This window comes from Triturus cristatus, chromosome 10, assembly GCF_964204655.1.
Source record: "Triturus cristatus chromosome 10, aTriCri1.1, whole genome shotgun sequence".
Classification (NCBI taxonomy): domain Eukaryota; kingdom Metazoa; phylum Chordata; class Amphibia; order Caudata; family Salamandridae; genus Triturus; species Triturus cristatus.
In genome coordinates, this window is record NC_140593.1 from 280,601,029 (window position 1) to 280,627,004 (window position 25,976).

General features: G+C 43.9%; 1 protein-coding gene across 1 annotated transcript in view; it reads left to right on the forward strand.

The window, feature by feature from the left end:
- Positions 1 to 25,976, forward strand: part of LOC146789325 (ATP-dependent translocase ABCB1-like) — a 1,722,143-nt gene that overhangs the window by 1,083,751 nt on the left and 612,416 nt on the right. The window contains exon 16 of the mRNA XM_085631119.1: positions 16,636 to 16,797. Coding sequence (XP_085487245.1) covers positions 16,636 to 16,797 — 162 coding nt within the window. The remainder of the gene's footprint in view (positions 1 to 16,635; positions 16,798 to 25,976) is intronic.

Consider the following 25,976-nt stretch of genomic DNA (forward strand, 5'->3'; position numbering starts at 1 on the left):
TTTTTCACTGAATTTGCAAGGTTTTTTAAATGCTAATTCCTAACTATAACGTGTGTGAAACCTATGGTTTTTTCACTGAATTTGCAAGGTTTTTTAAATGCTAATTCCTAACTATAACATGTGTGAAACCTATGGTTTTTTCAGTGAATATATATATACATATATATATATATGTATATAAAATCCAATGCTCACTCGTCCCTACAAATGAGCCCGACATATGCTGGGGTTTACAACAGGATATTTCCATACTTGACAGCACGGGTTTATGCCTTCAAACTGGAAAAGTTTGGCAGACGCGTTTCAGCGGTAGTGCTTTCCTCAGTGCCAGTTCCCAAGCCGAATCTCTCACCTGGCGGTCATTAATAAATCTTCTGACGCTCTCATGGCCACGCCCAATGAAATACTGGTGCCCCGCCTCGACTTGTAGTCTGCAGTTCCCTCATGCTCACCGGGGCCAATTGCATGCTGGTCGTTGGAGTTCGCTGCGAACACCCGTAGAGTGAAGGGCCTCTAAACACCAAGTGGTGTCCCAACAATATGGCTTGCCGAGCTCCACAAACTTTGCAGCCTCTGGTCCCAATGTTAAATTGATGGTATTGCTGGAACCTGGTGTAACACCTGTAGCTAATGCTACTCCTCACTCCCGATGTGGTCACAGTCAGTACTGATGATCCTCAAGGGGGGGCAATGCGCTGTATTGAAAATACAAGGTCCAAAGTTTTTTGCTGAATGCGCGTTGCACCTGAACGGGAGGGCATGCCGGTGGCCAGTGTCAGCAATACTGGCTTCACATAAAATCCAATGCTCACTCGTCCCTACAAATGAGCTCGAAATATGCTGGGGTTTACAACAGGATTTATTCCATACTTGACAGCACGGGTTTATGCCTTCAAACTGGAAACATTTTGGCAGACGCGTTTCAGCGGTAGTGCTTTCCTCAGTGCCAGTTCCCAAGCCGAATCTCTCACCTGGCGGTCATTAATAAATCTTCTGACGCTCTCATGGCCACACCCAATGAAATACTGGTGCCCTGCCTCGACTTGTAGTCTGCAGTTCCCTCGTGCTCACCGGGGCCAATTGCATGCTGGTCGTTGGAGTTCGCTGCGAAGACCCGTAGAGTGAACATATATATATATATATATTCACTGAAAAAACCATAGGTTTCACACAAGTTATAGTTAGCTGTACATTTCACTCGTAAAAAACCAATGAAATTCCCCCGTTATAGTTAGTGCAGGCAACTATAACTCACGCGACCGCAATCCTCTGCTGATGCTAATACTGTATTTAGACACTTATTTGCCCATGTCTTCTTCCATTAAATTTTAGCTATACATATATTACAAATATTTTTTTTTCATAAAGACGCATATGTCATCAGCAGAGGATTGCGGTCGCGTGAGTTATAGTTGCCTGCACTAACTATAACGGGGGAATTTCATTGGTTTTTTACGAGTGAAATGTACAGCTAACTATAACTTGTGTGAAACCTATGGTTTTTTCAGTGAATTTGCAAGGTTTTTTAAATGCTAATTCCTAACTATAACGTGTGTGAAACCTATGGTTTTTTCAGTGAATATATATATATATATATCCACTGAAAAAACCATAGGTTTCATGGATGTTATATTTAGGAATTAGCATTTAAAAAAACCTTAGAAATTCACTGAAAAAACAATAGGTTTCAGGGACGTTATAGTTAGTTGGACATTTGACTCATATAAAACCAGAGAAATTTGCCTGTTATAGTTAGTTGAGCTAACTATAACTCGCGCCCCCGCAATGCACTGCTGATGACATCACATATTACATCACTCATGACATGGTCAGTGACATCACTGATGACATCACTGATGACATCTCAAATGACATCACTGATGACATCATCTAGTGAATGTGTGTTTCAGTAAAGTTTAAATATGTTTTATAAATATATTTATGCCAAGGAGTATTAAAGAATGAATGAGTGCATAATACTTAGCATGGATGATTAAATAGGTTTGTCACTAACTGCAAAAGTGACTAATTAATTGTGTCTTGCTTAATGCATGTGTTAGCGACTCATAGAGACATTCACATAGTTTAGGTTGTTAGTTGATGTGCAAGCAGTTCCATGGTTTGGTTAGCAACTAAATGAGGATCTATATGAGCTATTCATTGCTTGTCTGAGTAGCTGTATGAATACCTGAGTGTCTGCGTGGGTGGGTGAGGGGTGTGACTCTCTGCCTAGATGTATGAGTGGCTAATTCACTAGGTATATGTGTTCAAGTCTGTATCTGTGAAGGTCTGTATGGCTGAGTGAGTGTGTGTATGAATGTCTCGGTGAGTGAATGGATGCCTCAGTGGTACATGTGAGTAACTCCATATGTGAAAGGCAGTATATATGAGTGTTGCACTATATAAATGACTATATGTGAGAATGGGTGATTGTGAGAGTGCCTGTACGGATCAGTGTGTCCTTATACTAGTTATTGGATTAGAGTGTAAGTATGTGTTAGCATATGTTTAAATAAGTGACGTGGTATGTATATAATTGTACAGGTGAGTAAATTAAAGTGTTAGTGATTATTTCCATTACTGACTAGGTGTGTGAATAACTCTAAGAAAGAGAAGCAGTGTCTGAATGTCTGTATAGATATGTGACTGGATATGATAATGCTGTATTGATGGCTGACTGTATGTATGAATGAGTGTATAGGTGAATGAATGTATGTGTGTAGACCTATAAATTAGAGAGTGGATATGCACTAACTGGTATTGGTGTGTTCACGGTTTCGAAAATTATAGTCTATATTTTAGACTGGGTGTATCAAGTGTTATATTAGGGTCTGATCAGGTGCATCTGATTTTCACGTGGATGGTGTCATCAGTGATGTCATCAGTGATGTCATTTGAGAGGTCATCAGTGATGTCATCAGTGATGTCACTGACCATGTCATGAGTGATGTAATATGTGACATCATCAGCAGTGCATTGCGGGGGCGCAAGTTATAGTTAGCTCAACTAACTATAACAGGCGAATTTCTCAGGTTTTATATGAGTCAAATGTCCAACTAACTATAACGTCTCTGAAACCTATGGTTTTTCAGTCAATTTCTAAGGTTTTTTAAATGCTAATTTCTATTTATAGCGTTCATTTTTTTCTATGTTTTTTAATTATCATCCCATTCTCAACTTGGTGAAAACTGCAAATCTCACCACTCTTCCATCAATACCTTACACCAACAAAATCGCCACAAACAAGAGCCACATCTAACGCTAATGAAATGCACAGTAGGCGTTCCCGTGCAAAAAAAATGCAAAAACACCACTTCCCCATATTTTCAACAACCAGCCAAATCTGCAATGCGATCCAAAAAGCAGGCGATAAGCCAAGTTAGCAGTAACAAATTAACTTCAACCTTTAACTGGTGTAAGGAGGTCGAGTATCTACTCCGTTATTTCGACCCAACTCACAGCCACATCTAAAGACCAACACATGATACAGCTACTGATCATGCAGCACTGACACCCAACAATGCCACAACACCCACCCCACACCACCAGAACCTCCCCCCCTGGACCACCCCCCTACTACCACCGAGGCAGCACAAAACAGAACAATGGACCTTCCCAAAATGCCATGCCCCTCAGTCACACAATAGCTGAATGTTGGGAGATGAGCAACCAACTATATATGAAGGAGTCAAGTCACCCATCACTGATAAAGCACACATTGCCAAGTGTAGCGCTAATGTGCTGCACACACCTATCTATGCAAAGCACTAACCTCTCCATGTGGAGATATACTATTGATACTTGCACTGTAGTGCACAGTGGACGCAACCATGTTACCTCAGGCAGTGGGGAAGATCTCGGTCATGTTGTTGTGTTGTGCCCCCCTGGAAGGGGAGTGGGCTGCTCCAACGTACGCCACTCTAGCATAGGAGTATGAATAAATAGACCAGGCCCTAGGCTTGGTTCACTTGTGAGAAGACCAACAAGTCTGTCAGAAAGGGAGCCCTCACCTTGGCACGTGGCAGTCGCCATAACCACGGGCCTCCTTGACACAGGGCCCCTGCGAACCCAGCGGCACAGCACCGCAGACCTATGTCTGTACCGGCTACTTCCTTTGATCTACACTACGGACAGCATGGCTCACAATTCAGATGTAGGGACGATTGCAGATATCGCAGTCCAGTTCGCAAGACACTTTGCTCCCAGTGCGGCCCACCCAGACCACACATCATCGCAGGGTGCGCACACGCTGTGTGCTTCAGGTGCTACTAACTCACTGCACCATAAGTCATCACCACGTGGCCTTATCAAGGCAGAATTCTTTAGACAAAACACATTGCTCCCAGTGCGGCCTGCCGGGTCCACGTCTCATCGCAGGGTGTGCACACGCTGAGAACTCCAGGTGCCACTAACTGTGCAGCTCAACTCAACGCCACGTGCCTGTGCACCCATCCTGACCGCTGCCTCCGCCCTACACTGGAGTTACATGCTTCACAATTCAACATTAGTAGCGACACAAATTGTGTAAGAGACTATAATGGGTTAAGAAGACCAAATGTTTCCAATCTGTGCAGCTCAAGTCAACGTCACCTACCTGTGGGCCTTTGCTGACCGCTGCCTCCGGCCTACACTGTGGAAGACCGGTGACACATGGTGCCAACTAACCCTGTTCAATACAAGCCGATCCCACATGTGTAACTGTGTCCTGAGTCCTGAATGGCAGTGGCCACAGCACCAGACTCCCTTTGATCAGTGAGGGGTATTTCCATATGGAAGGCCGGCGACACGTGGTGCCACTGAACCTACACTACGCAGGCCAGTGGGGCCACCAATGTATGCACGTGGCTGTGGACCCTAGCTCACCGCTACCTCTGCCCTACACTGTGGGCAACCGGCGATAAATGGTACCACTAACCGTTTTCAACACAAGCCGATCCCACATGTGTAACTGTGTCCTGAGTCCTCAATAGCAGTGACCACAGCACCAGACTCCCTTCGATCACCGAGGGATATTTCCACATGGAAGACCGGCGACACGTGGTGTCACAGAACCTGTAGTACGCAAGGTTTGTTTGGGTCACCAACGTATACACGTGGCTGTGGATGAAAGCTCACCGCTACCTCTGCCCTACACTGTGGGCGACTGGCGACAAATGGTACCACTAACCGTCTTCAACACAAGCCGATCCCACATGTGTAACTGTGTCCTGAGTCCTGAATGGCAGCGACCACAGCACCAGTCTCCCTTTGATCAGTGAGGGGTATTTCGATATGGAAGGCCGGCGACACGTGGTGCCACTGAACCTGCAATACGAAGGCCGGTGGGGCCACCAATGTATGCACGTGGCTGTGGACTCTAGCTCACCGCTACCTCTGCCCTACACTGTGGGCGACCGGCGACAAATGGTACCACTAACCGTCTTCAACACAAGACGATCCCACATGTGTTATTGAGTCCTGAGTCCTTAATGGCAGCGACCACAGCACCAGACTCCCTTCGATCACCGAGGGGTATTTCCACATGGAAGCCCGGCGACAAGTGGTGCCACTGAACCGGTACTACACAAGGTTTGTTTGGGTCACCAACGTATGCACGTGGCTGTGGACCCTACCTCACCGCTACCACTGCCCTACACTGTGGGCAACTGATGAAAAATGGTACCACCAACCCTCTTCAACACAAGCCGATCCCACATGTGGATCTGTGTCCTGAGTCCTGAATGGCAGTGACCCCAACTTGCCAGCGACCACAGCACCAGACTCCGTTTGATTAGTGTGGCGTATTTGCATATCGAAGTCATCAATGTGGAAAGTATTGCAGACGAAAACATAACACAAAAGATACATTTTACACAAACTGTCGATTTCCCTTTCCACGTCCAGTAATTTCCAAAGGAAGAGTGAACACTTTTATGTCAGCAATGAGCCATACCATCACTCGAAAATCACCCAAAAATACATATAATTTAAAAAGAACAGAAGCATCGACGTACAATAATGATTACAATACAGAGATTTGATATGATGCACATAACTCAATTGCTGTTTCTCACTATGTCACGTCATATATTACCAACACTGAGAAGACAGAATTGAAAGAAATGTGGGAAGAAATTCCACAGGAGAAGACACTTAGGAAAAAAATGTACAGCTTAATTTTGAAGATACTTTCGCATCGAGAAATTGGATCCTACCAATGTTTGGATCGATAGACATCTGCAAGTTTATATTCAAAGTCAACAGGAACCATCTGGATAAGTCTAGGTTTTCCTGGGGCACGAAATCGAGTTTTAATATAAATGTTATAAAACAAATTTGTGATGATATAGACTTACGTTTCTTTGCTAGTCAAGAGAACTGTACAGAAAATTACAGTTAGATATGTCTAGGTGTTGATCAACAAATGGAAGATAATACTGTTGTGAAGTTTGAAAAAGAAATAACAAAGTTTAAAGTAGTTTCTTGTGAAAATCCCAACTATGTTTATATTTATTGCCGATGTACTCATTATAAAATTCAAACTAGGAATGTAGATGTACTACCAATAACCCTGTTCAACACAAGTCGATCCCACATGTGTAACTGCGTCCTGAGTCCTGAATGGCAGACACCCCAAGTCCCTGACAGCGACCACAGCACTACACTCCCTTCGATCACTGAGGCATTTTTCGATATGCAAGGCCAGCGACACGTAGTCCCACTAACCCTCTTTAACACAAGCCGATCCCACATGTGTAACTGTGTCCTGAATGGCAGTGACCCCAAGTCCGTGGCAGCAACCACAGCAGCATACTCTCTTTGATCAGTTAGACATATTTCCATATGCAACGGCGGCGACACGTGGTGCCAATAACTCTGTTCAACACAAGCCGATCCCACATGTGTAACTGTGTCCTGAGTCCTGAATAGCAGTCACCCCAACTCCGTACCACCACACTCCCTTTCATCAGTAAAGGGTATTTCCACATGCAAATATAGACTCCAGTAGGCAAGTAAGTATCACAGTCCTACATCCTACATATTATCCTTTTAGTATCCTTGCTTCAAGAACTTTTTTTTATATCAGTTATAGCTTTACTACAATGACCAAATTAATCTTCAAATGAAAACTAAAATGGAATAGCAGTATACACTGATGGCAGTACAGCTCGCAATTCCATTTTTAAATGCTAATTTCTAACAACAAGATTGTACTCAGAAAATACAACACTTTGTCAGTGTATTCTATACTTATTTCATCTTTTCATCATACACCTACACTGCACTCACTAGGGCTCCTAATGCAAATTATTTCTTCATTGATTAACTACAGAGTCACTAGGCAATTAACTATTACAGGCCTCAAATCTACATAATATCCTTTTAGTATCCTTTCTTCTTGAACATTGTTTATATCAGTTATACATTTAGTACAATCACCAAATTCATTTTCAAGTACAAACGAACACTCAGCAGTCTACAGTGCGGCCAGCAGACCTCGCAATTTGAATTTTGGACACGTGGTGCCAACTAACACTGTCCAACACAAGCTGATCCCACATGTGTAACTGTGTCCTGAGTCCTGAATGGCAGTGACCCCAAGTCCATGGCAGCCGCCACAGCAGCAAACTCTCTTTGAGCAGTTAGACATATTTCCATATGCAGTGACCCAAAACTTCATGACAGCGGTCACACCACCACACTCCCTTCGATTAGTGAGGAGTATTTTCATATTGAAGGCTGGCGACAAGTGGTGCCACTGAACCTGCACTACGCAGGCCGGTGACGCCACCAACGTATTCACGTGGCTGGGGGCCCTTGCTCACCGCTACCTCTAGCCTACACTACGATCAGCAGGCCTCACAATTTAAATAGAGTTGTGATTCCACATTGAGGGAGTCCTATAGCCAAGACATCCTCACAGGCTCGTACACTCTCAATACTTCTGGTGCCACTAAACCTCTTTAACAGAAGCCGATCCCACATGTGTAACTGTGTCCTGAGTCCTGAATGGCAGTGAGCCCAAGTCCGAGGCAGCAACCACACAACATGCTCCCTTCGATTTGTGAGGCATATTTCGATATGCAAGGCCGGCGACAGCTAGTCCCACTAACCCTTTTTACACAAGCCGATCCCATGTGTGTAACTGTGTCCTGAGTCCTGAATGGCAGCCACCCCAAGTCCGTGGCAGCGACCACAGCACCAGACTCCCTCTGATCAGTGAGGCATATTTCCATATGCAAGGCAAATAGCAAGTCGTGCCACTAACCCTCTTTAACACAAACCGATCCCACATGTGTAACTGTGTCCTGAATCCTGAATGGCAGTCACCCCAACGTCGTGCCAGCGACCACAGCACCAGACTGCCTTCAGTCTTATTTGTTGTTTTTTTCTTTAAATTTTTTTTTGATATGTAAATCTATACATGTCTAAGACTCTTCTTTGTCCTACCGCACACGGACACTTCCGGACCCAAGAAGGTTGTTGGGGGTATGATGGTAATGTGGGAAGAGGGTACGTTACCTGCTGATGTGGGGAGAGGCAGTGTCAAAGGGGTATCTATCACAGAAAGAACTCCGATATGTTTTCACAAATACCTCGGACAAATGCCAGCTGACGGACTAAATCACAAAATGATTTTTCAATACTTATGTAGTGTGTGTTATGAACAGTTCGCACCCAGGCTCGCAGAGGGACAACTGCAGCCCGTCCACTCCACTCACAGATGCAGTACTATGAGCCGTCCGCACCGTTGTAGCTATTCCTGACCTGTTCCGTCGTATGCCACGCCACGCCACTCAGATTACATTCTGACTATGGCCCCACATAGCTACCTGTCACAGGCAGACTCGCTGTTGGTGTGCAGGTCAGTGGTCTAGTTCCCCACATCTCCCGCCCACTCCCTCAGGGCAGGTTTGCACACACACCACACCCGTCCGGCACATGCATCACAGGCCATGTGACCACGCAAATATAATAGATTGACAACGTCACATCCTTTATTGCTGGTGCTGACTAGATGCCGGACGCTCCAAGTGTCTAAACCAGGGGTACTCATAGTACGGCCCGCGGGCCGCCAGCGGCCCGGCAAGCCTTCCCTGGCGGCCCGCGGACCTTGCAGACATCGTACCTGTGCACCGCCGGTTGCAGCAGCGCGGAGCTATGGGGGCCGGGCGATTCTTTTAAAAGCCAAGTCACTTGTTAATGAGGCTTTGTTGTATTTCATCTCTTCTTAGCGCCCCTGCATCTCCCCTCTGAATGAGTGGAGATGCAGGGGCGCTAAGAAGAGATGAAATACAACAAAGCCTCATTAACAAGTGACTTGGCCTTTAAAAGACCTGTGAAGTACTTGGGTGCGGCGGCTGTTTGTGTTCCAGGGAAGGTGAGGTGACGGGCAGGGGGAGGGGGGGGGGAGCAGCTAGTGAGAGCAGCAGGTGAGTTTAAAGCGGGAGGGAGAGACAGCGTGAGAGAGACAGACAAGTTGGGAGAGGGAGGGGGACAGAGGGAGGGAGGGGGACAGAGGGAGAACAGATGGAGAGGGAGAGAGACAGAGAGTAAGTAAATTCCAGCTACTGAAGCAGAGAGTCTGAACAACCCTCTTAGTACTGGCGAGTGTTTTGAAACGCATGGCTTGCAGCTGCTGCTGGTATTGCTAACTCATACAGTATTAGTGGCATTATTGTTTTCTACAGTGTTCAAAGCTCATTCACTTGTGCCATGGGTGCCATTTGATTTTCTATGATGTCACTGTCATGACAGCTTTCATGTGATGTCATACCAGCTGATACCCTGAGTCTGTTAGCATACAGAATGCAGATGGGACTCACAGTGCAAATCCTCTATTTTTATGTGATCTACTTGTTTCCGCAACCTCCTAAAAAGAGAAGGGCAAACTACATGCTGTAATTCAGCCGCGTGCCACTGACGGCTGCAAAAATAACTGTCCCACATGTTTCATGGACAGTTAAAGTAATGCCTGCTGTGAATAACTGCAAGCAGCCAATTAGAAGGCTTCTAAAACGTAGCCCTGTTCCTAATGGTTAAAAAGGTCCTTGTGTTTAGGCCATTATGATTGACTGCTGGGAATTAACCAGAATTGAAAAGTGTATAGCAAATGTGGAGGGAGAGACAGCGTGAGAGAGACAGACAAGTTGGGAGAGGGACGGAGACAGAGGGAGGGAGGGGGACAGAGGGAGGGAGGGGGACAGAGGGAGAACAGATGGAGAGGGAGGGAGACAGAGAGGGACGGAGACAGAGAGAAAGGGAGACAAACTGATTGAGAGAGAGGGAGAGAGATAGAGAGAGGGAGGGAGACAGGGAGAGAGAGAGGGAAGGAGAGAGAGGGAGAGGGAGGGAGACAGAGAGGGAGGGAGATAGAGGGAAGGAGGGAGACAGGGGGAGGGAGGGAGACAGAGAGTGAGGGAGACAAACACAGTGAGTGAGGCAGAGGGAGAGAGAGAGAGATAGAGGAAGAGAGACAGGGAGAGGGAGGGAGACAGGGAGAGGGAGGGAGAGAGGGAGACAGAGGGAGGGAGACAGAGAGAGAGGGAGACAGAGAGAGGGAGAATGATAGAGGGAGAGTGATAGAGGGAGGGAGGGAGACCGAGCTAGATAGATAGATAGATAGATAGATAGATAGATAGATAGATAGATAGATAGATAGATAGATAGATAGATAGATAGATAGATAGATAGATAGATAGATAGATAGATAGATAGATAGATAGATAGATAGATAGATAGATAGATAGAAAGATAGATAGATAGATAGATAGATAGATAGATAGATAGATAGAGATGTGTGAATGCCGGGTCTGGTGGCTCAGTGGACGAAGGCGTCTGCTGCAGGGGCCTGTGTTCAACCTCATGGTCACAGTTTTTTTTTTTTTTTGCTCTAGCCCCGCCCCCTCCCCCACTGCCCCCGCCCTCACCGGTGCGGCCCTCGGCCACAAACCACACTGTAAATTTGGCCCCCGAGAGAAAGTTTGTGAGTACCCCGGGTCTAAACCATAAAGAGTCTTTCAAAACTTCCGCAGGTTGCTCACACATAATCTGTATAGCCCTCAGGGGCCTACCACCCCCTTGGCGCGGACTTCAGATGCACATGTTTAGTGCCAACCAAAGCTCATATGGCCATCAGGGGCCTACCGCCACGTGGCACGAACTTAACTTCCACAGGCTTAGCGGCCCCTAAAGCTGATGTGGTCTCCGCCATTGATGATTCAGGACTCAGCATCATCTGTGCGATTCGCCAAGCACCTGATGTGGTCTCCGCCATTCAGGACTCAGCAAAATATCTGTGATGCGTGGAGTTTTGATGGGGACGTGGAGTGCCCACTGCTGCACACTCCGGTGGCAACAGGTAATTATTTGCTCATGGATACGCAGGGGCAGCAGTGTCTCTCTCTCTCTCTCTCTCTCTCTCTCTCTCTCTCTCTCTCTCTCACTCTCTCTCCCTCTCTCCCTCTCTCTCTCTCTCTCTCTCTCTCTCTCTCCCCCTCTCTCCCCCTCTATCCCCCTCTCTGTCTCTTCTTCCTTCTTTTCCTTCTATCTCTGTAACTCTCTCTTCCTTCTCCCTTTCTCACTCCCTTTCTTTCCTTCCCTCTCTTTTTCTCTCTGTCTTTTTTTCCTTCTTTTTTTCTCTATGTCTCTCTCCTTTGATATGCGCATTACACACGTCCTTATTTTGTGCTTTATTTTCCAGGCTCTGTCGTCCACATTCATGGTCCCCACAGCAGTGTTCCACCTTGTTATTTTGTATTTTTTTAATACATTTTGTTTATTATTTTATCGTTGATATATGTTAATAAAAAAATAAAGTTTAACCTCTTCAGTGCCCATGACGAGATAGTCTCGTCATGGAGCACTGTTGCGCTGTGCCCATGACGAGACTATCTCGTCATGAACCCCACCCACTAGTGCAACGCCCGGCACAGGAGGGGGAAAGGGCGTGGCACTGAAGGGGTTAAAAAAAATAATAATAACGTTTCTGGTTGTTTTCTTAACTGCTGTTTAACTCTTTCTTGTTCTTATTACTGTTATTTGATGAATTCCACCATGGTCTTACATTTTGTAGGACTTATCGTGTGAATATTGGTGATGTCTGCAGTTTCCACTAACTTCTGAATAGTGTGTTAGATTTATCTCAACTTTACTTCCATTAAAGTGCTGATAATGAAATGCAGACTAGCCGTTCCCATGCAAAAAGACACGAGGTGCACCTTTGCGATTTATTCTAAATACTAAAATCCTATATTGAATTGCACTTACGTAGTGGCTGCACTCACAGTGTACACACAAAATAATTTACGAAACCTCATTGTATTTATATTGATTGGGAATCGGGCCTCAGGTGCTGGATCTTGACGAGATACACTGCCCAGTTCGTATATTGTCCTGCACATGCAAAAAATCACATCACAACTTTCACACCAACTGCAATGCGAAACAAATTCCGGCGATAAGCCACGTTAGCACCAAGGATTTTACACCTGCTTTCTGATGGTGTTAAGCAGGATGACTACCTGCATCATGAAAGAGAACACAGCCAAGAGCCACACCAGAACACCCACAGGTGCCATAGAATAAATGAGCATGATACAGGGATACCCATGAGGGCCACAAGAGTCTTTGGAACAACTCCGGGACCACCAACGCCCCCCAAACCCGCAACTGAGCAAGTGTGTCCCTCTGGTCATTGTGTTAGCATGATAGGCACCTGCCCTGCAACATCACAGTGTGATATCACCTCAGCATTGGCAGTGAGCCTGGACATGTAGCTACGCACGCATCCTCCTGCATGCACAACCGGCGTGTGCTGGTCCGGAGTACACAGGTTAGCACAGGCGTGTGCCTATCCGACAATGGGAATGGGGTGTCTCAGACATCTCCGTGTACAGGAAGTGCGGTAAGTGTGTCTCTATGTTCTGGTGTGGCCTGCCACAAGGGCTGCAGCAGTCAATGTTGTAAAGTGGCATGCACCACCTCCAAACGGCACTGTGATGGTGTAGTTGGAACGCAACAGCACATGCGCAAATAAGCATTACAATGGTGTGCCGTACGAGTGCACAAGATACAACACCGCACCGTAGAAAAGTGTGGCAGCTCGTGAGAGGGAAGAGCAGCTGTTTGCAATGTAACAGCCCATGTGCCACGTGCTGGGCATCTCATCCATGATGACCACGGTTGCAGACATCCCACAACACCAACGATCCGCCTTTGTATACATCCTCTATGAATGCAGCGTGGTTTTCACTTCTATGCTCGTTCACTGGTGTGAGGTTGGCAAGTTGTGGGACTTGTGCTCCTTGTTGGTGTATTTCATTTTGGCCATTGTTTGTCTATACTTGTGCTATATTTAATTGTGCATGTCTGCCATTCTACCGATCTCCCCCCGTCCCCCCACTCCCTGCTTCTTCCTTTTCCTGGTGCTGTTCTGTCTATAATTTTGTTGCTCCACACATAAATACATGTAAAGAGCAAATTAGAATAGTTCCTTGATTCTTTTAGGTTTCAAAACTTCTCGCTCCTGGTTTCTTTTTAATTTTCCATATAAACAGTTTTTTTTACTATTCAACAACACATAGAAGTCAGAAGTGCAACATATTCTATCAACACACTTTCTAGAACATTGTACAACACATGCAGGTTAAAAGTCCATCAATCTTTTTAAACTTAACCATATCTTTTTGCAACATTTTCTCCAACATTTAACGGCACGTGCAGGTTAAAAGTTCACGACTGTTTTAAGTTCGAACAGTGCCTTCCAAATGGAAGTATCAGGTGAGGTTGCGTTGACAACTTTTATCCTATGATATGTACTCAACGTTGAAACTGCTTTTTCTTAACCAATCACAAAGATGCTTTTCCACAAAATGAATGTGCACCCTACTTATAAAAAATAATGCTTTTCATCTCCCAATCATATTGTTTTGTATGGCAATAAAAAGTAGTTCCCCATCTTTAAACATATCTCTTATTCTACCAAGGAACTGCATGAGCTACAGACATCTTTCCATACCTTCCAGCCATACCTTCAAAATGCTAGTGTGGATCGTAGGACATAGCTATATTTTCTGGTGCAAGAGGTATGCAGAACAGAGATGTATTGACTTAGACCTAGGTTTACAAAATGTGGACATTAAATGGTTTGCACAGAGAGGATTGAAGTGGCACCAAATGTTGCCTTTGGTTAAAACCTGTTTGCATCTCCAACACCCTAACCTCAGGATTGTGCACTGTGGTGCTGTGGTGAAAACAACCTAGGCACATTGACTGGGGTAGGTTTGGAAATGCTTATGAAGGACACCTTTGGACAATTGATGCTACATTTCCCTCAAACTGTCTTTGTATATTCCAATATATGCCAAAGACAGAAGTGGAAATGGTCAAAACAATTTTGCCCTCAGATTGAAAAATCTAGGAAGAAACTCAACAAAGCTGTGTCTGCATACCTCAGAGACAACAAAATGGGGTCTAACTACAACAACAACATACGTTTTGATATGGCTGATATGTACAGAAGTGATGGAGTACACTTCACAGATCAGGGAAATCGAGTTTTCCGCAATAACTTGAATCTGTGCATCCGGACTTATATGTAGCTCCAACTAATCAACACAAGGGCTCTTTTTAGAGCCACCCTATAACTGACAACTAAGGCCCGCTATTTTAGGGCCAGGTAATGGCAACTCCCGCAGCCACACCAAATGTTATTCTCCACACAGCTGTGACGCAGCGGCCAGACCATCTGACTTTGCAGCACAGAACTCTCGCTTTGATCACCACCTCTACTCCTCCATAGGGGTGAGTAGTTTGCACTTTACAAATACCGAATTGATTTGATACGCGCAAATTTCACCTTCGCACTCCCTGTATAACACCCCCTAAGCACCCCCTAAGCACCATACACAAGTTACAATGTTCGAAACAAAAGTTCATCCGAGTAGGTATAACTACATACTGACACTACTTGGACAGATGTGGCACAGCGGCCAGAGCACATGACTCCACAGCATATGACACACTGTTTGGACTCACGCTTTCATCCCTGAGTCTGGCAGCAGCTCAGCTTAGCAGCATGAGACTGTACACAATACCTCACCAGGACATTCAGACCAGTACGGGTCACGTAGTTCGTCCTAGTAGGTATAAACACATGCTGACACTACTGCCACAGGTGCAGTGCAGCGGCCACGGCACATGACTTCACAGCATAAGACACACAATTTGGGCTCACGCTTGAATCCCCGACTCCCTCACCAGCTCAGCTTAGCAGCATCAGACTCTAGGTAATACCTAACTTAATTTCAGTAGCCCAGCACTTTCACACCGCTAGGGGTGAATACTTCGCTTCACACCCCATCTATAGCACACCCGAAACACCCCACAGTGCTCCTACCCTCCTCTTTCCCACTTTTTTTGCCTTTTTTCCCCTTACTTGCTTTGACGCAATAACAAAATGGCAGCCAACACTTCCTAGTTGCAACCGCTCGCAGCGCTCACAGCCAATAAGCAGCAAGCTTGTGCTCGTAACGCCTCAGCCAAACAGATGGCAGAATTCCCAAATATCGATATCTGTAAATGATGATATTTCTCAAAAACTACTGAACAGATTTACACCAAAAGCATGCTTTCTAGACCAAGACCCTTCTCCCTGCCAAATTTGGGGTAATTCCATTCACCCGTTCGACCTGTAGCCTTGTCTAAAGTTTCCTATGGAAATTAACATGGAGAAAACACGTTTAGGGACCCCCCTTTTATTTCGCCCCCCCTTGACAAATCACCCCCAAACTTCCCACACAGGAGCTGATATGAACAAAGAATTTGTTTGGAAAATGTCACGAAGATTCATCAAACGACGCCAAAGTTATAAGCAAAACAAAAAATGCTCTTACTATGGAAACTTGGTCCTAACTATAACTACCTACTGGCGACCACCAGTAGGTAATATATATATATATACACACACACACACACACGCACACATGCATGCATGCACACACACACACACACACACACACATATATGTGTGCAAATATAGTCCAAAAGAAGGACCGGCACTCATGGGGTACAATAATGTTCTGTATTCAAAGAACACACAAAAACAAACGTGTTTTGACTGTGCGTCTTCATCAATATTGGCTTGGTCAGATTCAAACATTACCTTATAAAACATACATATTGATTAATATTTGTGAAAACTTTTCATTTAGCTACATAGCACTATTTTTTATTGTGTTCTCAATACAATCACCCCATCTACCATTACTTGATCCTAAACCAGTTTTTTGGTTTTAACAACATAAACATTATGTTACGTAATAAAAAATACTTACCTCTGTGGTAAAGTACTGCATGGTAAAGGAACAATTACTTACCTGCATGGTACTTACATACATGGACTTCGTGGTAAAGTTCAATCGCTGTAAATGATCTAAGGTAAAGGCTAGTTTTAATTATATTCCATTTATGCAAATAACTGACAATGCAATGACAATACTATTTAGTGGTATGGCTCACTATCCATTCAATTTAAAACTCTTTTGAAGTAATTAGAAAATGAACATCTGATTTGAGATTAATTATCAGAATGCCATGCTTTATATAACCTGTAATTTTAATTGTAAAATGTATATTTTTTCATTTATTTTCAAGGCTAGGGCTGGTCGTACAACAATTTTGATTGCTCATCGTCTCTCTACTGTAAAGACAGCTGACGTCATAGCAGGATTTGACAATGGTGTCATTGTTGAGCAGGGTTCACACACTGAACTTATGGAGAAAAAAGGAGTTTATTATTCTCTTGCAATGCAACAGGTAATCTTTAAGAAACAGTAGAATTACATATGCTACACATAACACCCTTTTCGTTATTGAATATGTCGTAGTACAGTTTCAAAAATGTAAACTGTAAAAACATTCATGCAATGGCTGATTGTTATTTTTTTAATCTTGAGAAGTGAATTAAATGTTCAGAGGGAGATGATTGCAGACCATGCCTTACATAACATTTGTTGTCTACCCTAAGCGATTGTACTACTGAATATGAATACCAACATGTGGTATAGGAATATCTACGAGAGAATATAGAGGGACAAAATATCAAAAGTTTAGTGCACAGTCTGAAGTATAGATTTACTATTCTAACTTCACATCTACATACCATTAAGAAATATGAACCACATAGGTACATATATATGTAGTTAAGTATATAAAATCTAGACTTACTTGACTGTTTATATATTGTTATGACCTCGATATTCTGTCCCCGTGGGTTCAATATTCAGGGGGCATACCACCTGAGCTTTCTACATTATAGGTTACTCTTCTCAAACAAATTCCTTGCCAGTTGATCACATCAAGAATCACAGTGCTTTACAGGCTTTCACAGTGTGTTACAACTTTGCTTTAACCCTTCCACAACATAGTCTCTATTCATGAAAAAGTAGTGAAATTGCACCCAGAAGTTCAAAGCAAACCCTCACTTCAAACATCCATTTTCCCTTCGCTTTAATGGATTTATGGCTGTTGAGATCTCCAGTGTGCCAGAGAGCTTCCCCATATATAGGCGCATGCCTGCCTAAACCTCCCGGATGAATTCCTGGAAGCCTAGAAAACGTAATGTTAGTTGTAAACATAACCTTTCAGCTACATTTTCCTTTGTGATTAAAGCCCTTTGCATTTCCACCTGGATGTGATTTGGCAATCTTACTGCATGCAACCCTCCAAATCCTCATAGTATAATCTCTTCACCTTGCTTCCCACATGTGAACAATCTGTATATGAATTTGATGGTGGTATTTTGCTCCTCCACCCCATCATTACCCGAACTAATCAGTTTTCTCTCATACTCTTAGATTAAGACCTTTTATGGTGAGCGCTGTTACTGTAAGGGGTTTCCTTGGGATAAACCTATATGGAGCTATTAAATTGCATCAAAAACAAAGAAGCTGACAACTTTTTTTGGGGGGGATAAAAAATACTCCAGAATAGGTAAATCCTCAGCTACTGTTTGTAGCAAGCTGTTTGTTTATAATATTAATGTTCTGTGGGAGTGGCGTAGGAGTAAACTATGACTACACTCTTAATCTTCCTCTTGTCCTGCTGATAAATGGCTTATGATGTTGTGGGTGGTGAAACCTAGTATGTGGATATGTAGTGCTCTCTATGAAGTAGGATCTTCAGCTGCTTTCTAAATTGAGGATGGTTAGACCCAGTTCTGATTTTGATGGAGATGTTGTTCCTGATCTCAAGCTCTTAAATATTGTCCATTTCAGTGAATTATTTCTGACATGCAGTGTTAAACGTGTACTTCCAGCATCACTGACATTCAATTAATTCCCAAGAAATCAACTGCATTGTCACAAAAGTGTTCTAATGAACAAGTAGAGCACTAATATTTTGTATTCAAGATAAAAGTGAGGTACACCTGCCGTTTTGTTGGAATTGGAGCTGTTGCATTTAAATCATTTACTGATGAGCAGATTGAAGTCAATGCGCATTGAGATGCTAATGCATGCATGAAAACAGTGGGTTTAAAGTGTGGGAAGGATATGGGTTTTTAGCAATTTGAGGCTTGATGTATTTTTTAAGGTTTTAACATTAGTTAAAGAGAGAGCCTCTGCATAAGTGCAGCATCCTAATTGCTCAACAATTGTTCTCTCAGCCTACCCATATTGTCAGTCGCTTAACAGCTCCCTAATTTTAAAAGAGTAGCATTCTGTTGGACAATCATATACACTGCATGCCCTGATGCACATTTTGCATCACTTATGACATGTTAAAAGACATAATTGAGGACACTACTTATGACATCTCACACAAAGCTTCTGGCCAGATCCAGCTTCCATTCGGCAACAGTTATGGATTCAGTGCATAGGCTCCAACAAGGCCCTGCACCCAACTTTCCACAAGTATCAAACCTCCACTGCAAATGATCTTCAGCCAAACGCAGGGCATGTTAGAAACAGAGATTAGCCTATGGCCAGTTTCTGCACCTACACCTCCTCAAGCAGATAACCCCTTCTATTCAGAGATATTGGTCATATACAGTGGAGGTACTCTACAAGAACTGGAGGCAAAACCGACCCTGTATACAACATGCAATAGGGGTTGGGTGGTAGACTTTCACTATGGTAAACCCTCTGCCTAACCATCTGCATGTGGTACAGAGATTAGCCTGTGGCCAGTGCCTGTACAGACACCTCCACAAGCAGGTAACCTCTATTATTCACTGATGTTGGACATATACAGTGGAGGTACTCTGCAAGTCCTGGAGTCAAAACAGACCCTGTATTCAACATGCAATAGGGTTTGGGTGGTAGACATTCCCTATGGCAAAACACTGTGCCCAACCATCTGCATGTGGTCAACACCTGCCATGCATGGCCTTTGGCTATGCGCTGATCAGGGTTGGCCGCATGGCCTTACCTATGACCAGATCCTATTCCCAATGCTCCATGACCACCTAATCCCCAACATGCTTAACCTGCAGTTTTTCACAGCAAAGGCTAACCATAGGTTTATAGTTTAATAATGGTCAGCAGCCTGTTCTCCATAAGTTACCTATGTTGATTGCATCTACATTTAGGATGAATACAAATGAAAAGACAATTCAATCCATCAAAAATGCTTTACTTTTGAAATATCTAATTTCTTTTGCATCTTTCAAAAGCTTACAGACAAGCTTATAAGCGTCCAATTAACAGTTAAGGTTACTGTAGTACTCATTTAGAAAGCCTAATGCAGACTTTCAAAATAATTAATTGATATCACTAGTAATCAACAATGTTGTTATTTAAAGAGGGCAACTCAATACCACATATGAACTTGGGTATCAGGATATACTGAGGTGAACAATAAACAAGGGTATCATTTATTAAAATATTCATACGTTTCATCAAGCCAAAATATGATGTTACCATGCATCGTGAGGAGATATTAATGAGGAAGGAAGTGACCACTATTAGATTGTGAATATTGAACAATAAATCAAAAGGTGTACATGTAATACATTTAATTGGTAAACTATATGGTTTAATCAAAGAAGACAAACTGGAGAATGAGGGCTTCACTTTCTTTACCAGGCAAATAGTGTTAGTGACTCCTTTCTATGGCCAGGTGGTCTCCTATACCTGGGGAAAACAGCACTGGAGATCGGCAAGCTCATACTATAACATCAATCCTGAATCAAATGTCGAGTACAACTTGCACCATTATTTGACCACTATTCACATTGGGACCATACTACTAGGTACATGAAATGATGGATTCTAGAAGCGGCTAGTAGTACCTAACAGAATAACAGTGTCAACTACCTTCTTTTGTTGCATGAAAATAGATGATCTGTAAACTAAATAGTGTCACAAATTGTCTCAATGTTCCTGTAGAATGGTCTACTTTAGCACTATTCAAACGTTATACATTTGGCACCTACCAAATCTCTGTCTCTAATGCTGTTTTGAAGCACTCTATGCATCTCAATGTGTCTACTGTTCTTAACATTGTTTGCCATGTATAAAACATTATCCATCCATGCTTGTAAATTTCTGTAAATAGGTTTTTCATGTGAGCACATTATTAACAATATTGCCAATTGTTAAATGTCATCACTCACCATCTTTCAATTTATGGATATAGTACCATGACCATGATATAATTAAAAAAAAGATATTTGTCTGTCCACTTGAAACTGCATTACTTCTTTACTGAACCAGCTTTGAGCCTTTTTTCAAACTCCTCTTGCAGATTTATTCTAGTTACATCTCACACCTTTTTGATTAATTCCATCTCGTTTTAGGGAGACCAATCCATGATGGCTCCCACATTTGCTGTACCTTAGTATTCGCGCTACACCAAAAGCTTCCCATTCCACGAGTCTAGATTGTAGGCATAACCATTTAATATGAAAGCTTGGCTCGTGAAATCGACATTCCAGTTTATTTACCACACCTTTGTTTAACATACACAATGCTCTCATTAGACCATGCACCTCCTAAGGAGGGGCCAAATTATGAGCGTAACCATTCAATATTTCTGCTTCTTAATTGAAATAGACATACCAGTCTTTTTTTCCTGTGGTTCCTCCCACACCCTCCCTTTATTGATTCCTTCAATTCTCACCTGTGTCATGTCTCAAATGTCATGATTTCTCTTCCGATCATGGCCTTATCTCACTTTGTTTGTCTTAATTTTAGATTTATTTGGCTCCCATATACATGTATTGGGAGTATCCTGTATTTTATTGTGGCACAAGTTTTCACACATTATAACTTCTCATGGTGAAACTCCCTCCTTCTTTACATCTTTTGATCCAATCAAATAAGTGCACCATGCTGGGTGTGGGTTGAAGTTCCATCAGTCACCACTTATTGACCCATGGTGAGGTGTTCTTGCTGCAGATCACTATTTCTGTCTTGTCAGTGATGAGCTTCAGACAGTTGGCTTTCATCCAGTTAGCGACTTCAGTCAAGCGGGCAATGAACTTGTTTCTTGTATTCGGGGTCTGCTCAGAGATTATGAGTTGCATATCATCAGAGTAAGCAAAGATGTTGAAGTTATGTGCACAGATGATGTTAGCCAAAGGGATCATGTTTGTATTGAAGATGATGGGACTAAGCAATGAATCTTTAAGCACTTCACAAATGAGTTTGCAGGCTTCCTAGTAGTAAGATGGCAGGCTGACACAACCATGGAATATTGTACGAAAAACACAGCAATAAAACACTGAGATCAAAGCTATTCACTGCTGAGAAGTCCACTCTTTACTGGGACGATCATTGGAACATCTGTTAGTACTTATGACTAGGGATGGACGGAGCTCGTGGAGTTGCACTATGTGGAATTCCACAGAGTTGCATAAAATCTTCATGAAATTACTCTGAGTTCTGTTTGCCCTAATTTGAAACTGCCCGCTGTTAGCCAAAAGGTCTGAGGTTCCTCAGAAAAGTGTTTGCTGTTCAAGGAGTGATCCAACTGAGCCAATGGATGTCTGATCATTTACACTAAAAGTCTGCACATATTCTGTTGGCTAAAAAACACTTCTGCATTCTCATCCCCAAAACAATTCACATTATTTGAGATGCACGTTGCACAAACAGGTTGCCATTGGTACAGGGTTTCGAAACCCCATCACTGACTGCTGCTCACATGCCAGTGCAGACTGAGAGTAGCAGCCCCACTAACAAAGCACTTCGCTGGCACAGACAGGCTTCTTACCTAAATCACTAGCTCACCCTTCCGCTCTCCCATGGGAACAGCAACTTACCTCGGCTCAGGGAACAGAAGCGGTGCATCAGCTGGGTGTACAGAAGCTTCAGCGGCTGTAGATGCAGGAGCCCAAGGTGGGTCAGAGGGGCTGGTGCTGGCTCACAATCTCCCATCTGTTGGGAGTGTTCCCAGTTCTCCCCTATCTACCCTGTGTACCTCGAGTAAATTCTTCAGTATGCTCAGCTGCACATGCTCACCATTACTATACTTCTTTTAGACCTCCATAAGCGCTTTTCCTCACAGGGCATGGAGCATCCACCCATGCATTCGCAGATCACTTCCAGGCACTGCTCACCATGTCTGTTGGCTGTGACATAGGGATGGGCCTGCACCAGTAAAGTCCACTAGGTGGCGGTAGAAGGCGAAGTTTTTGCTGAACCCCACACTCCAAGCAGAGCACACAGTGGCAAAAAATCCACAAGCTCCAACAGCGGAGCAGAGTTCACCTCCTATCTCTACTTATATCTATTTGGGAAGATGGATAAAATGTCCCAAGACTTCCATCTAACTGATGTCACTTAGCACTTCAACCTCGGGTGGCTAGTAGTGGTCCTATTAATCTTAATAGTCTGTCCGATAGGCAGTCTCATTACCTTCCTAACATCTATTGTGTTTCGTTTATGTTAGCCCAGATTTTGTCAAAAATAGAGAGACAACCTTTCAGTTTGTAAATAACCCACTCACAGGATGCCATGAAGAACATTTTCCTAAGCTATATCTCCGCTGTGGGGATAAGCTGATGGTTTCATGAGCAAGGGCATGATAGTCATGAGTTTACAATTGTCCAGCAATGTGGCTGAGTCAATGGAGGCATTGAGGATGGGTGTCAGTGTGCTGCTCAAATGGAATGGTGGAGCAAGGGTGAGATGGGGCTCCCAAATGGATGGACTTCCTGGCAGGGGTGGTTTCTGTGGTGGTGATGGCAGGCCACAAAGCCAGGGTTTCTTCTTCGGATGTGATGGGAAGTTGAGATTTGATGGTGACTGGGTCTGGTACATGAAGGTGCTTTTGTTACAGTCAAATTCCAAAAGTTAGTTTCAAAGGTTACATGGGGGTGATGTTGCTGGAGGCAGAAAGAGGTGTAGTGAAATTTATGATGATGGCTAAGATTTAGTGCTGTTTATGTCACTGTTGATGTGGTCCGCAAGGCTGTGACCTGACATTTTGTATCTGCTGGTGCTAACATCTTACAGCAGATTTGAAGATGCCTTTATTCGTGCTGTCTTGACTTGTTCTCAAGTTGGCTCCAGTTGCTTGGCGTAGCGTTTTGTTAGCCTGAGTTCCTCTGTGTGCCAGGGTGTTGGCAAATGCAGTGATCCAGCTGTTGAGGTTCTACATGACTTTCAGCAAGTTGCTAGTATGCAGAGGGCAGACGCCCAGTCTGCTTCTGTGTTGCTTTTTTATCTGCAAATAGAAGGTCCTGTGATGGTAGGTCTGTGGTGTTCAATGATTATGCTGTAACTAACAAAGGTGTCTGTCCAGGTCATATTTGCTGGCTTTTTTTAATTTAATGTCACTGATTGATGGGTAAATTGGGTTCAATAGATGTTCGGTGGTGTGGGTGGGTTCAGTAACGTACTGGATTAGGCAGAGGTTTCTGAGGTTTTCTAGAAAGACCGTAGAGTTTGCGTCAGTGCAGTCGTCTAGGTGAAAGTTTAGGTCTCTAAAAGTGATGAAGGTGCTGGTGTTAATGATGAGGGGTGTGACAAAGTCTGCGATGTCTCTGGGAAAATTGGCATGGGTCCTGGTGGTCTGAATACAAGCATTACGCCTAGGAACACATTGGATGTAATGCGTATCATGAATGTGAGATGCTCCATGTAGCTGATGGGGGTATCCCTTTGGGTGGTGCAGCTGATGTATTTTTTTTTTATGATAGTGGCTCCCCATCCAAGCTTGTGTTAATAGTCGGGCCTGGTGATCTTTTAGCTGGTGGGGATAGCTGTAAAGATGTCTGGTGCAGAGGTTGGGTATCGCCATGTTTCCTAATAGCATTTTTAATGGTTTGTGGATGGTCTCTTGAGCATGAGCGGTGGCTGCTTCCTGTGATTGTGAGTGAGTGGGGTGCTGAGTGCTGTTAATGATGGAGCGTTGGGTGTAGGATGTGGGAGAGTGTGTGACAATTTTCAGGAGGCACATGTGAATACTCCCTCCCTGTTGTGTGGCAGAAGTGCAGTGAGCACGTGGTGGAGTGCAGTGGGGTAGCAGTGGGAAGGGGAGGGACCAGTGAATTCAGTCCAGGCACAGACAGGCAGTTGTGTCTTTGGTGCACCTTTGGCATGCCAGGAGCACGGCCGCTTTGTGTTTCTACTGAATATCCTCACTATTTCCTGAACCTGGAAGAGCTGACCCACATGAAGTACGGCATCGAGATAGCTGCTGAGCTTGTGCTGAGAGGCCAGCTTTCAGTACCATCTAAAGTTCATTGAGTGAGAGGAATCAGTGGTGTAAGGACATAGTGCATCAGGAGGCATGGTGTGGCAGCGAGGAAAGAGGAAGAAGGAGAAGCAGAGGACCCCGTTGTTCATCATCTACCATTTCCCACCACCTGTACTGTGGTCCCCCGACGGCGTTTTTGGTGGCATGGGGTTCCTCCACTGCCAGTACCTCGCTGGTACTTTGCCTCCGTTTGCTTGCAAGTCCTTGCAGCCCTGTGTCTGAACTTGAGCTGCCTGGCGTACTGCCTGAAAAAGTCCAGCTGAGGCCGGTAGCCGGGAAGTCGAACCACACCTCACTGGTGCCCTACTGTGGCAAGGTGGTGGCAAGGTGGTGGTGTGGCTTGGGGGTGCAAGCAAGCCAACATGCCCTTGAAGAACACTCTGGGTTCAAGCAGAGTCCAGTTCTTCCTCAGCAGGATTAGAGGGAAGCAGGCAGCAGGACAGCACAGCTGAAAAGCAGTTCTTCCAGAGCAGCAGTCTAGCAGAGTGACAGTCTTTGGCAGCAGCACAGCAATCCTTCATCCTGAAAGAGTTTCTTTACAGGTCCATAAGTGTCTGAGTTGGTATGTTCTGAGACCCAGTACTTATACCCAGTTGTGCCTTTGAAGTGGGGGTGACTATGAAGAAGGTTCTTTGAAGTGAACAGAGGTCCTTGAGGCCCTAATGGGAGACAAGCTGCACCCAATAATAACCCTGAGTGATTGATTGATTGCTTGATTGATTGATTTCTTCTTAGCCCTGGCTCTGGACTATCAACAGGAGTGTAATCATCTCTTTGTTGGGGCCAGGAGACTTCTTATTCAAATGTAAGAATCAGCTTCTCCCTCCTAATAGTAATGTTAAAATCAACGTTACTAGTAAAGAGGATTTATCAATACCATTCCAATGATATGAAACATGACATAGGTACTTCTTCTCAATCAGGAATTTCAGCTTAAAAGTGTAATAAAGAATAACTAATGGTAACCTATGAGAGGAGCAGTCCTCATAGTACTGAAAAACAAATTTAGGTGTTTTACACAGGACATGCAAAACTTAAAAGGACATGTTTTACCCTTTACTTACATAGCACCCTGCCCTTTAGGCTACCTAGGGCCTACCATATTGGTGATTTATGAGTAATAAAAAGGGAGTTTAAAGCTTGGCAAGTGGTTTTAAATGGCAAGTTGACTTGGCAGTTAAACTGCACACAGATGCTCTGCAGTATCAGGCCTGAGACATGTTTAAAAGCTAATTGTATTGGTGGCACAATCAGTGCTGCAGGTCCAACTAGTAGCATTTAATTTATGG